Source organism: Oryctolagus cuniculus, chromosome 13 (genome assembly GCF_964237555.1).
Source record: "Oryctolagus cuniculus chromosome 13, mOryCun1.1, whole genome shotgun sequence".
NCBI classification, from domain to species: Eukaryota; Metazoa; Chordata; class Mammalia; order Lagomorpha; family Leporidae; genus Oryctolagus; species Oryctolagus cuniculus.
The window spans coordinates 100,435,369-100,449,053 of NC_091444.1; the positions used below are offsets into that span (position 1 = coordinate 100,435,369).

General features: G+C 36.8%; 1 protein-coding gene across 19 annotated transcripts in view; it reads right to left on the reverse strand.

Moving 5' to 3' along the window:
• The window catches only part of LOC103352168 (ankyrin repeat domain-containing protein 18B), a 197,471-nt gene that overhangs the window by 71,252 nt on the left and 112,534 nt on the right, over window positions 1-13,685 (reverse strand). For 18 of the 19 annotated variants that reach the window (XR_011381718.1, XR_011381717.1, XR_011381716.1 and 15 more), the window contains 2 exons: window positions 10,009-10,170; window positions 4,423-4,537 (listed from right to left, as the gene is read on the reverse strand). Coding sequence is in view for 16 of the 19 variants with exons in the window: in XM_070056055.1 (XP_069912156.1) it covers window positions 4,423-4,537; window positions 10,009-10,170 (277 nt within the window). In the remaining 3 variants the exon portion in view is untranslated. The remainder of the gene's footprint in view (window positions 1-4,422; window positions 4,538-10,008; window positions 10,171-13,685) is intronic. The other variant, XM_070056052.1, reaches the window with a different exon arrangement.

Sequence of the window (13,685 nt, forward strand, 5' to 3'; positions counted from 1 at the left end):
AGGGATGCCCACTCTCACCACTGCTATTCAATATAGTTCTGGAGGTTCTAGCCAGAGCTATTAGGCAAGAAAAAGAAATTAAGGGATACAAATTGGGAAGGAAGAACTCAAACTATCCCTCTTTGCAGATGACATGATTCTTTATTTAGGGGACCCAAAGAACTCTACTAAGAGACTATTGGAACTCATAGAAGATTTTGGCAAAGTAGCAGGGTATAAAATCAATGCACAAAAATCAACAGCCTTTGTATACACAGACAATGCCATGGCTGAGGAAGAACTTCTAAGATCAATCCCATTCACAATAGCTACAAAAACAATCAAATACCTTGGAATAAACTTAACCAAGGACGTTAAAGATCTCTACGATGAAAATTACAAAACCTTAAAGAAAGAAATAGAAAAGGATACCAAGAAATGGAAAAATCTTCCATGCTCATGGATTGGAAGAATCAATATCATCAAAATGTCCATTCTCCCAAAAGCAATTTATAAATTCAATGCAATACCAATCAAGATACCGAAGACCTTCTTCTCAGATCTGGAAAAATTTGTGCTGAAATTTATATGGAGGCACAAGAGACCTCGAATAGCTAAAGCAATCTTGTACAACAAAAACAAAGCCGGAGGCATCACAATACCAGATTTCAGGACATACTACAGGGCAGTTGTAATCAAAACAGCATGGTACTGGTACAGAAACAGATGGATAGACCAATGGAACAGAATTGAAACACCAGAAATCAACCCAAACATCTACAGCCAACTTATATTTGATCAAGGATCTAAAACTAATTCCTGGAGCAAGGACAGTCTATTCAATAAATGGTGCTGGGAAAATTGGATTTCCACGTGCAGAATCATGAAGCAAGACCCCTACCTTACACCTTACACAAAAATCCACTCAACATGGATTAAAGACCTAAATCTACGACCTGACACCATCAAGTTACTAGAGAACATTGGAGAAACCCTTCAAGATATTGGCACAGGCAAAGAATTTCTGGAAAAGACCCGGGAGGCACAGGCAGTCAAAGCCAAAATCAACTATTGGGATTGCATCAAATTGAGAAGTTTCTGTACTGCAAAAGAAACAGTCAGGAGAGTGAAGAGACAACCAACAGAATGGGAAAAAATATTTGCAAACTATGCAACAGATAAAGGGTTAATAACCAGAATCTACAAAGAGATCAAGAAACTCCACAAAAACAAAACAAACAACCCAATTAAGAGATGGGCCAAGGACCTCAATAGACATTTTTCAAAAGAGGAAATCCAAACGGCCAACAGGCACATGAAAAAATGTTCAAGGTCATTAGCAATCAGGGAAATGCAAATCAAAACCACAATGAGGTTCCACCTCACCCCGGTTAGAATGGCTCACATTCAGAAATCTACCAACAACAGATGCTGGCGAGGATGTGGGGAAAAAGGGACACTAACCCACTGTTGGTGGGAATGCAAACTGGTCAAGCCACTATGGAAGTCAGTCTGGAGATCCCTCAGAAACCTGAAGATAACCCTACCGTTCGACCCAGCCATCCCACTCCTTGGAATTTACCCAAAGGAATTTAAATTGGCAAACAAAAAAGTGGTCTGCAACCCAATGTTTATTGCAGCTCAATTCACAATAGCTAAGACCTGGAACCAACCTAAAAGCCCATCAACGATAGACTGGATAAAGAAATTATGGGATATGTACTCTTTAGAATACTATACCGCAGTAAGAAACAACGAAATCCAGTCACTTGCAACAAAATGGAGGAATCTGGAACACATCATGCTGAGTGAAATAAGCCAGTCCCAAAGTGACAAATACCATATGTTCGCCCTGATCAGTGACTACTGACTGAACACCAAAAAGGAAACCTGTTGAAGTGGAATGGACACTATGGGAAACGGTGACTTATTCAGCATAGCCCTGACTGTTAATGAACAACTTAATACATTATCCCTCTTAGTAGTTTTTTTTGTCTGTTCTATTTAATATGACTGGTTTAATTCTGTAATTAATACACAGTTATTCTTAAGTGTTGAAAATTAACTGAAATGTGATCCCTGTTAAACATAAGAGTAGGAATAAGAGAGGGAAGAGATGTATAATTTGGGACATGCTCAAGCTGACTTGCCCCAAATGGTAGAGTTAGAAACATACCAGGGGACTCCAATTTAATCCCATCAAGGTGGCATGTACCAATGCCATCTCACTATTCCAAGTGATCAATTTCAGTTCACAATTGATCATAATGAAAGGACTAAGAGTCAAAGGGAGCACATAAACAAGTCTAGCACCTGCTAACACTAACCGATAGAATAAATAAAGGGGAGAGTGATCCAACATGGGAAGTGAGATACTCAGCAGACTCATAGAATGGCAGATGTCCTAAATAGCACTCTGGCCTCAGAATCAGCCCTAAAGGCATTCGGATCTGGCTGAAAAGCCCATGAGAGTATTTCAGGCATGGAAAGCCAAGACACTCTGGCAAAAGATCTCTGTGAGTGAGATCTCAGTGGAAAGAACAGGTCTTCAAAGAAGGAGGTACCTTTCTCTGAAGGGAGGAGAGAACCTCTACTTTGACTATGACCTTGTCTAAACAAGATAAGAGTCGGAGAACTCAGAGGGCTTCCATAGCCTTGGAAACTCATGACTGGAGCATAGGGAGATTACTGATGCCATAGACAGGAGTGTCAATTGGTAAAGTCAACAACAGGAGTCACTGTGCACTTACTCCTCATGTAGGATCTCTGTCCTTAATGTGCTGTGTATTGAGATTTAATGCTATAACGAGTACTCAAAGAATATATTTCACTTTGTGTTTCTATGGGGGTGCAAACTGTTGAAATCTTACTTAATGCATACTAAACTGATCCTCTGTAAAAAAAAAAAAGAAAGAAAAAAGAAATTATCAACTCCCAACTTGACTCTCACTGGGATTAAACATGACAATAGGTCTGATCTGATTTAATCATCATTTAAAAAAAAATCATCTATTATTTTTCACTTTATGTTTATGTGTGGGAGCAAACTGTTGAAATCCTTAATGTATACTAAGCTGATCTTCTGTATATTAAGATAATCGAAAATGAATCTTGATGTGAATGGAAGGGGAGAGGGAGTGGGCAAGGGGAGGTTTGTGGGTGGGAGGGACGGTATGGGGGGCAAGCCATTGTAATCCATAAATCGTACTTTGGAAATTTATATTCATTAAATAAAAGTTAAAAAAAGACAAAACAAAAATGTATGCCACTGGAAATTGTAAATCAGATATATTCACAATAGCAAGAGAGATTAAAAATTTAAAATGAAAAAAAAATTACCTTCAAATAGGCAGAAGAAACAAAGGATAGGCAGTAGGACTTGATTATGTCTCAGGGATTTACCACAGAAAATGTATGCAAAAAACCCACCATCATCAAAGCAAACATATTCTACCATGCATGTCTAGGTTTTATTCTCCATTAGGTGATATGTTTTGGAAAATTTCATTCTAATAGCATTAGCACTTAACGACAGAGCACTAATCTTTCTAAAAATAAAATTTAGTATTTAGATTCTCAAAACTCACCAAACCAACTGGAAATGTCTAGTTGTAAAACAACAATGTTATGCTCAAGTCAGTTTCACATCATAAATGATAATCTATGACTAATGTCAGTAGGCAAATTCCAATTCTAAACACTACTGGAGATTGCCACTGTGATTTTCAACTGTGTTGACATTCATCTTATTGCTGAATTGTAGGCAAATTTCTTTGGCAACATTTACATATCAGTTAATGCCACAGGAAAAACTGTTACATTAATTTAGCATCTCAAAACTTCAGTAGAATTACTTAAATACATTTTCTAATAGATTCTACAATAGGAAAGCCTCCAAACATGCCTATTAACAAAATCTGTTCAAAGAAAGCAAACTATTAAAGAATCAAGACACGTATCTCACATGAACTACTTAAATTTAATTGTATAAGTTACAGCTAAATTCACCAAATAATTTAAAAAATCCTTAAATAAAACCCGATGATTTAAAATAAATTTCTTTATAATTTACCTAACTTTATTATAATTCACAGCTATTTAGCCTGAATTTCAACATAAAATGTCTAAATCAATCTTCATGTTAGTTATTAAATGCAACTCAATATGCACTGCTTTCTTTAGAAAATATGTACTAAGCACCATCATGTACCAAGACTCACAAGCAATAACTCCAGCAATATATGTCATAATTCATCTTCAGAATAATTTTTGGGTTGCTTTAAATAAAGATTACACATCTGTGTGTGTGTCTGTGTGCATACACACCTGTTTAGGTATGTGTGTGTATATATATATTTATGTATATATCTTGAATGAGGAGGACATTATATGTAACAGTGATTCAAGTCAGAAACATAAAAATTTTATCAAAGATTAACTTACCTGGGTCAAATTGTTTTTTGAAGTTCTCGCATCCATTTCTAGTGTTCTATGTGTCACTTCAAGTTGTTTCATTTCTTCTTTATGATATTGCTTTTCTTTTCTTCTTAACTGTTCCCTAGTTTTTTTACACAATATATCAGTATTGGTCTCTTTTTCTTGTTTTAGGTAAAAACATGCTTGTTTCAAAATTCATTTTATTAGAAATTAAAAGATTCATTTTATAATCTTATACTACCATGCAGCTTATACACTCTAATAAAATTTATGTTCTCAAATATCTTCTTATAACATTTCATTTTAATCTCTTCTTCAAAGGACAGAGTTGAAAGTTAGCTGAGAAAGCACATTCTTAAAACAAAACAAAAAAATAGCACATTCTTGAGATTGGTATTGTGTAGTGTGTCAAGCTACCGCCTGTGATACTAACACCCCGTGTGGCCACAGGTTCCTCTCCCAGCAGATGTACTTCCTATCTAGCTCCTTGCTAATGGCCTGGGAAAGCAGCACAAGGTGACTCAAGTATTTCAATCTCTGCTGCCACCTACCTGGGAGACCTAGAAGAAGCTCCTAGCTCCTGGCTTCAGCCTGGCTCAATCCTGGCCATTGAGGCCACCCACAGTGAACCAGCAGCTCGCTCACTCGCGCTCTCTCTCTCACTCTTTCAAATAAATAAATAAATCTTTGTTATCAGAAATTACATTCTGATAATTGATAAGATTCTGTTACTTGCAACTGATAACTGTTATCAAGAAAGGAATTTCGAAATTATCCAGTAGAGTTATGAGTTGAAAATTACCTCTTCCTCATCCATTCATATTTACATCTCCATTAGGAAAGGTAATTTAGAATTAACCAATCTTTAATGAATTTTTTAAAAAAAGATTTATGCATTTATTTGAGAGGCAAAGTGATATATAGAGAGAAGAGACACACAGAGAGGTCTTCCATCTGCTGGTTTACTCTCCAAATGGCCACAACAGCAGGAGCTCAGAGGATATGAAGGGAGAAGCCAGGAACTTCTTCCTTATCTCCCATGTGGGGTGCAGAGCCCCAAGCACTTGGCACCTTCTAATGCTTTCTTAGGCCTTAAGCAGGCAGCTAGATCAGAAGTGGAGCACCCAGGACTTGGACCAGTACCCATACAGAATGCTGGTGCTACAGGCAGAGGCTTAACTTACTATGCAACAGTTCTGGCCCTTAATGAATTATTTTGTTATAAACACCTTTATATAGTTATTAGAACTACAGTTTCAACTTTATCAAATATTACACGTATCCTTAAACATTATTTAGAGTGTAAGACAGCCTATAATTTATACATGTCTTTTACATGATACACACAGCTACTGATTAATATCATCCAAGGGTAAAGAGTATATGTGTCACTTCATATAATTGATATTTTTAGTAGTATTTTCAACTTAATGATTATTAAAATTTCATAAACAATTTCAAAAAATGACATTGTTAATTAAGCAAGGGTGCTACGTGCTTTCAACATAGAACATGAAACGAATTTTTGCATGTAAAAAAGAGAAATGTTCAAGAAACTAATCAGAGATTACTTTCCAGTTTTCTGTCATCCCATGCATGTTAAAATAAGTAAATTTCAAAGTCTTCAAAGGTTAAAAAAAACTGTCAACTATATATCTGTTGATGGAAGTATAAGCTTATGTACTTTCTTGACAAAAATTTAGAACTATTAACCAAGCATTTAAAAAGGTTTCCTCAAATTTAGCCATAAAATCCATATTGAAGTATTTATTCAAAGTCAAGCACTTGGAATATAAAGAAATGTTTATATAGAAGATGTTTGTTGCAGCATGACTTATAATACAACAAAATATAAACTCAAAATACAATGTTCAAAACAAATCATGAAACTTCTATATGGTGTGCTTCTATGTAACTAAGATTACAATCTGAAGAAGTTGTATTTAATTATTACAAGCATTCACACTTAAGAACTTGTACATTATTTGCAATTCTTGTGAATTTCACACTTCCTAAGAGTAAGAAGTTTCTACCCTGTAAAATCCCAGAATATCTCGGATGGTCAAAGATGAAAAATCCTCCACAAAATACCAGCTCATTGAACCCAACAACACATCAGAAAGATCATTCACCCAGACCAAGTAGGCTTTATCCCTGGTATGCAGGTATGGTTCAACATTTGCAAACCAATCAATGTGATACAACACATTAACAAATTGAAGAAAAAACACATTATTATCTCAACAGATTTAGAAAAAGCATATAATAAGATATAGCATCCTTTCATGATGAAAATCTTAAGTGAACTGAGTATAGAAGCAACACTCATCAATACAATCAAGACAAACTATGACAAACCCACAGTGAGCACCTTATTGAATGAGTAGAAACTGGAGGCATTCCCCCTAAGATCTGGAACCAGACAGGAATGCCCAACTCTTACCACTGTCATTCCATATAATCATGGAAGTTTTAGCCAGAGCCACTAGGCAAGAAAATAAAACCAAAGGAATACAAATTGGGAAGGAAGAAGTCAAACTATTCCAATTTGCAGATGACATGCTTTCATATTTAGGGAATGCAAAAGACTCCACTAAGAGACTACTGAAACTCATAAAAGAGTTTGGTAAAGTGGCAGAATATCAAATTAACACACAAAAATCAAATCAATAGCTGATCTATACATAGACAATGCCATAACAGCTACAAAAATTCATACCTTCAAATAAATTTAACCAAGGATGTCAAAGATTTCTATGATGAAAATTACAAAACATTAGAAAGTGAAATAGAAGAAGACATAAAAAGTAGAAAAATCTTCGATGTTCATGGTTTGGAAGAATCAAAATCATGAAAATGTCTGTACTACCAAAAGCAATTTACAGATTCAATTCATTCCTAATCAAAATACCCATCAGATTTTTCTCAAATTTAAAAAGAATGATGCTAAAATACATAAGGAAACACTAGAGACCCTGAATAGCTAAAGCAATGTTAAACAATAAAAAAAAGCTGGAGGCATCACAATACCAGACCTCAAGATATACTATAGGGCAGATATAATATAAACACATTGGTGCTGGCACAAAAACAGATGTATAGACCAATGGCATAGAATAGAAACTCCAGAAATCAATCCATGCATCTACAATGAGCTTACTTTTGACAAAGAAGATAAAATCAATCCCTGAAGAAAGAACAGTCTCTTCAACAAATGGTGTTGGGGAAACTGGATCTCCTCATGCAGAAATATGAAATAAGACCCCTACTCTACACTTTACACAAAATTCCACTCAAAATGGATCAGGAGCTAAATCTATGTCTCAATCCCATCAAATTAATAAATAACATTGAGGAAACTCCATAGTATATTGGCATAGACAAAGATTTCTTCGAAAAGACCCCAGAAAAGCACAGGCAATCAAAGCCAAAACTGACAACCGGGATTGCATCAAACAGGGAAGCTTCTGTACTTAAAATGTAACACTCAGCAAAGTGAAGAAGCTCCGACAGATTGAGAGAAATATTTGCAAATTATGCAACTGATAAAAGATTAATATCCACAGTTTATAAAGAGCTCAAGAAACTCAATCACAACAAAACAAAAAATCCAGTTAAGAAATGGGCAAAGGACTTTAACAGGCATTTTTCAAGAGTGGGAATTCAAATGGGCAACAGGCACTTGAAAAAATGCTTAACATTCTTCATTTTGATTTATTTGAGGACCATAAATTTCATGGATTCCATACATACATATTTAGGAACATAGTGATTCTACCTACCCTCCATCCCACCCATACTCCCACTTGTCTTCCTCTTCCCCATCCTCTTTCCATTCTTATTTTTCACAAATATCTATTTTCAGTTAACAAACACATAAGATTAACCTTATACTAGTTAAAGAGTTCAACAAATAGTATGAAGGAATAAAAATTAGTATGAAGGACAGTACTGACCCAGTAGAGTCAGGCATTCATGGCTACAATTTATTTTATTTATTTTTTTTTGACAGGCAGAGTGGACAGTGAGAGGGAGAGACATAGAGAAAGGTCTTCTTTTGCCGTTGGTTCACCCTCCAATGGCCGCCGCGGACAGCGCACTGTGGGCAGCGCGCCGCGCTGATCCGAAGCCAAGAGCCAGGTGCTTCTCCTGGTCTCCCATGGGGTGCAGGGCCCAAGCACCTGGGCCATCCTCCACTACACTCCCTGGCCAAAGCAGAGAGCTGGCCTGGAAGAGGGGCAACCGGGACAGAATCCGGCACCCCGACCAGGACTAGAACCCGGTGTGCCGGCGCCGCCAGGTGGAGGATTAGCCTGTAAGCCATGGTGCCGGCCCATGGCTACAATTTATTGGGTTAAAAAAGTTTTAAAGAATCAGTGAAATGCAAATCAAAACCACAATGAGTTTCACTCCAGTTAGAATGGCTCTCATACAGAAATCAACAACAATAAATGTTCACAAGGATGTGGGGGTAAAGGTACCCTAATCCACTGTTGGTGGGAATGTAAACTGGTGCACCTGCTGTAGAAGATAGCATGGAGATACTTCAGAAATCTCAATATAGACCTACCATATGATCCAGCCATCCCACTCCTGGGAATTTACCCAAATGTAAAGATACTGGCAAATGAAAGAATAACCTGTACACCATGTTTATTACAGCTCATATGAAATGAACCAAGATGTCCATCAACTGAAGACTGGGTAGAGAAATTATGCTATAAATACACTATGGAATAATATACTGGGGTAAAATGAAATAATTTCTTTTGTTACAAAATGGATGTAACTAGAAACGATTACTTAGAGTAAAAAGCCTATCCCAAAAAAGACAAATACCTGTGTTCTTTCTGATCTGTCATAACTAATAGAGTATGTAAAATGTAATCTACTGGGATGAAATTGACATTTTGAGATGTGATGATTTTGAACAGCTCGTCTTGAGTATTGAGGAGCAGTGTTTTTTGTTGTTCTTCTTCATACTATTTGTTGAACTCTTCACTTAGTGTATGGTTAACCTTGTGTGTATAAAGTTAACTGAAAATAGAAATTTGTTAAAAATAAGAATAGAAAGAGGAGAGGATGGAGGAAGAATGGTGGGATTATGGGTGGAATATAAGGTAGGAAAAATTACTATGTTCCTGAATTTGTATACATGATGCATGATGTTTGTGTTCCTTAAATAAATCAAAATGAAAAAAGTTAAAGTCTTCAAAAATAGATGTTCCATTTCTGAGTCAATTCTGAATGAACCATCTTCTACCATAAAATATACATGAATTGAAGTTCTACAGATAATTTAAAGCACCAAGCATTGTTATACCTAGATATGTGCATAAAATTAAATTCACTATGCATTCTGCTACATCATTTCTAGTAGTATAGATGGACTAAAAGCTTCTATGTTAAAATAAAAGAAAATCCCCTTGACTGCCACATTTTTTTGTCAAGTATCTTAACCTTACTGCAGTATTGATATAGTTGAGTATTCTCTTGTTTGGCTTGTAGACTACACTATTCTTTCCTATTTTCATTAAAAGTAGTCACCATTAACATTGCTTCACTGGAAAGTAAAGAATTCATAGATTTTACCTTTTAAGACGATCGAGCTCACTCAAATTGTTGTCATAAATCACTTGCAGTAGACTTCTAGTGAGTGAAAAGCCATTCTCTATCACTGGTCTAATCCCATACTCCATGGAAGTCACTTTTTCATTTTCATTTTTTATTTCCTTTATATGCAAGGCAGGGCAGCTATTTTAAAAAGATCATTAACATGGCAATGTTTTTTACTCTACTGGGAAAGATTAAAGAAGCACAATTTTGACAAAATTCTTATTCTTCCCCAACTTAATTCATTTACTAACTCAAAACATGATAGGAAGTGATAACTACATGTAAAGAAAGGTGTACAGGAAATTTAAAAAATTACATGAAAATTGGGTGAAAAGTAGTTTTGATACAAAAACTTTGAAATCCAGGATGAATAATTTTTTTTTGACAGGCAGAGTGGACAGTGAGAGAGAAAGAGACAGAGAGAAAGGTCTTCCTTTGCCGTTGGTTCACCCTCCAATGGCCGCCGCGGACAGCGCACTGCGGCCGGCGCCCCGCGCTGATCTGATGGCAGGAGCCAGGTACTTATCCTGGTCCCCCATGGGGTGCAGGGCCCATGTACTTGGGCCATCCTCCACTGCATTCCCTGGCCACAGCAGAGAGCTGGCCTGGAAGAGGGGCAACCGGGACAGAATCCGGTACCCCGACCGGGATTAGAACCCGGTGTGCCGGTGCTGCAAGGCGGAGGATTAGCCTAGTGAGCCGCGGCGCTGGCCAGGCTGAATAATTTTTATAACATGCATTTTATACACTTACTGAACACACTTTGTTATATCTTCTTTGGAAAACAGGTAAAAACACAATTATGATATAAGGTAATATGGAAGGGTTGATATTGGGGGGGTGGTGTTTCACCTATTCGTTAATAAGCAGGGGGCTGGCGCTGTGGCATAGTGGGAAGAGCACTGCCTGCAGTGTTGGCATCCCATATGGGTGCCAATTTGAGTCCCTGCTGCTCCACTTCTGATCCAGCTCTCTGCTGTGCTCTGGGAAGGAAGCGGAAGATGGACCAAGTCTTTGGGCCTGTGTACCTCCTTGGAAACCCGAAGGAAATTCCTGGCTCCTGGTTTCAAATCAGTGCAGCTCTAGCCACTGTGGCCATTTGAGGAGTGAACCAGCAGATGGAAGACCGCTCTCTGTCTCCCTTTCTCTGTCACTCTGTAACTCTGCCCTTTAATAATAAATCTTTATATATGTGTATATAAACATATATATATATATGTTTATACATATATAAACATACAGGGTAAGACATTCTTGTCCCATATCAAAGTGCCTGGATTTGAATCCTGGATTCACTATCAATTCCAGCTTTATAATATACTGGGAAACACCAGAAGATTGGTCCAAGTAGTTTAATCCCTGCCACTTTTATGCAAGACATGGTTTGGGTTGCTGACTATGGGCTTAAGCCTGGCTCAGTTATGGCCACTGAGGGAATTTATGGGGTGTATTAGAAGAGGGGAGTTATCTCTGACTGCTTCAGATTCTTTTTTAAAAATATTTATTTATTTATTATTTGAAAGGCAGAGTTACAGAGAGGCAGAGAGAGAGAGAGAGAAGTCTTCCATCCACTGATTCATTCCCCAAATGGTTGCAATGGTGAGAGCTAGGCTGATCTGAACCCAGGAGCCAGAAGCTGATTCCAGGTCTCCCACACAAGTGCAGGGACTCAAGGACTTGGGCCATCTTCTACTGCCTTCCCATGCCATAGCAGAGAACTGGATCAGAAGTGGAGCAGCTGAGATTCAAATCAGCACCCATATATGATGCCAGCACCTCAGGCAACGGCTTCAGCAGCTACGCCAGAGTGCCAGCCCCTGTTTCAGACTCTTAAATAAAAAAGTGTTGATATTGGAAACTGATATCTGAGCACAGGAAAGCTTTACAAAGGAGGTAAAAAAAAAAGGAAAAAGAACTCATGAGGGAAAAATGTGGATGAAAACCATTTTATTTACAGAATGTGCAAACAAAGAGTAGGCATATGATATCTGATATATTTCTTTGGAATTTGCAAGAAAAATATAAAATACCTAAATCTATCATTGAGAGATGAGGCCTACACTAATTTTGAATGCTACACTAAAATATAGAGGTCCACAGTCTGTAAGCATAATATTCAGGTTTGGAAGTAGCAGTTATAATTGTGCTATATTTTTGGTTTTTTGTGAAATATAATAATGCCAACCTTAGATGAAAATTTAACATTTAATTTTTTAATTTACTTTGACAGGCAGAGAGGCCGATGGAGTAGGAGGAGGGAGGGAGGAAGGAGCAGAAGAAGGGAGAGGGATCACCTATCCTCTGGGCCAGGGTGAAGTCAGTAGTCCAGAAATCAATCATTGTTTCCTGCCTGGGTGCATGGACCCAAGTACTGGAGCCATCATCTGTTGATTTCCAGGATATTATATTTTATTATATAAGGTATAATAAAACATATATGTATATATAATAAAACATATATACATACACACATAAATGTAGACTACTAGAGTCAAAAGATTACAAATGTATATAATTGCCAACTAAAATAAATAGAATGAACCCAGATAAAATCAATTTTTAAGTGAGTATTATTCTAATGTCTAAGAAAACTCGAAGGATAAGCTGCATTCACTCAAGTAATAAAAAATTATTGAGTAGCTGCTCACTGCATGCATGTTAGGGCCTCTTCTATGTACAAAAGATATGGTAGTGAAAAGACAAAATCCAACACAAAAGAGTAAAGCAAAAACATTAGCAATGAACAAGCTATATAAAAACAAAATACAGTATGTTAGAGGAAGAGAACAAAAGCAGAGAAACGATGTTTTCCATGTTTAAGGGAGGTGTGGACATATTAGAAGGCCAAAGAAGATCTTGCTTAGGAAGAAAAACATTGAAGGAAGGAAAGGAATCAGCCAGGTGGACATCTAAGGAAGAATCTTCAAACACAGAAGGAGCCCAGGTATGTTTAAGGAATAGTGAAAATTTCTGTAGCATAAGTAGAATGAGGAGATGGAAAATCACAAATTTAAATCACAGCGATAAGGATGAGTGAGGTCACAACATGTATTGCCTTGTAGGCATTAGAAAGAAGTTTAGTATGTGAATTCAAATGAAATCACTAGGTTTTAAGTAGAAAAAAATGATATAATCTGACTTTAAGAGATCCCCTGTGTTAAGATTTAATGAAAAGAGGATTTATGAAAAAATAAAGAAGAAAATCACTGAGGAATCTACAAACTAATATAGACAGCAGCTGATGCTGACTTGGATATGATGTATCTAGCTTCTGGACATATTGTGAAGGTATACTTGACAACATGTGCTGTCACATAAAGGCTGAGGCATAAGAATGCTCCAAGGCTGTTGGTAGAACAGATGAAAGAGTTGCCATTCGCTGAAGTAGGAAAAACTATATGAGGGGCTGCTATGAACAAGAACATCATTAGCACAGCACTAGGCTAAATTTTAAATACTGAATAAATGACCAAAGAGAAGTGTTGAGTAGGCAGGTTATTATCTAAAATATGGAATTAAGGAGAGAGATCTAAGTTGCAGTTAAAAATTCATAATTCATTTGCATAAACAAGATAGTGAAACCATGAGAAAAAAGATCAAAGACAGCCTTGGGAAATATCCATGTTTTAAAAGTAGAAGATGAGAGAAACAAG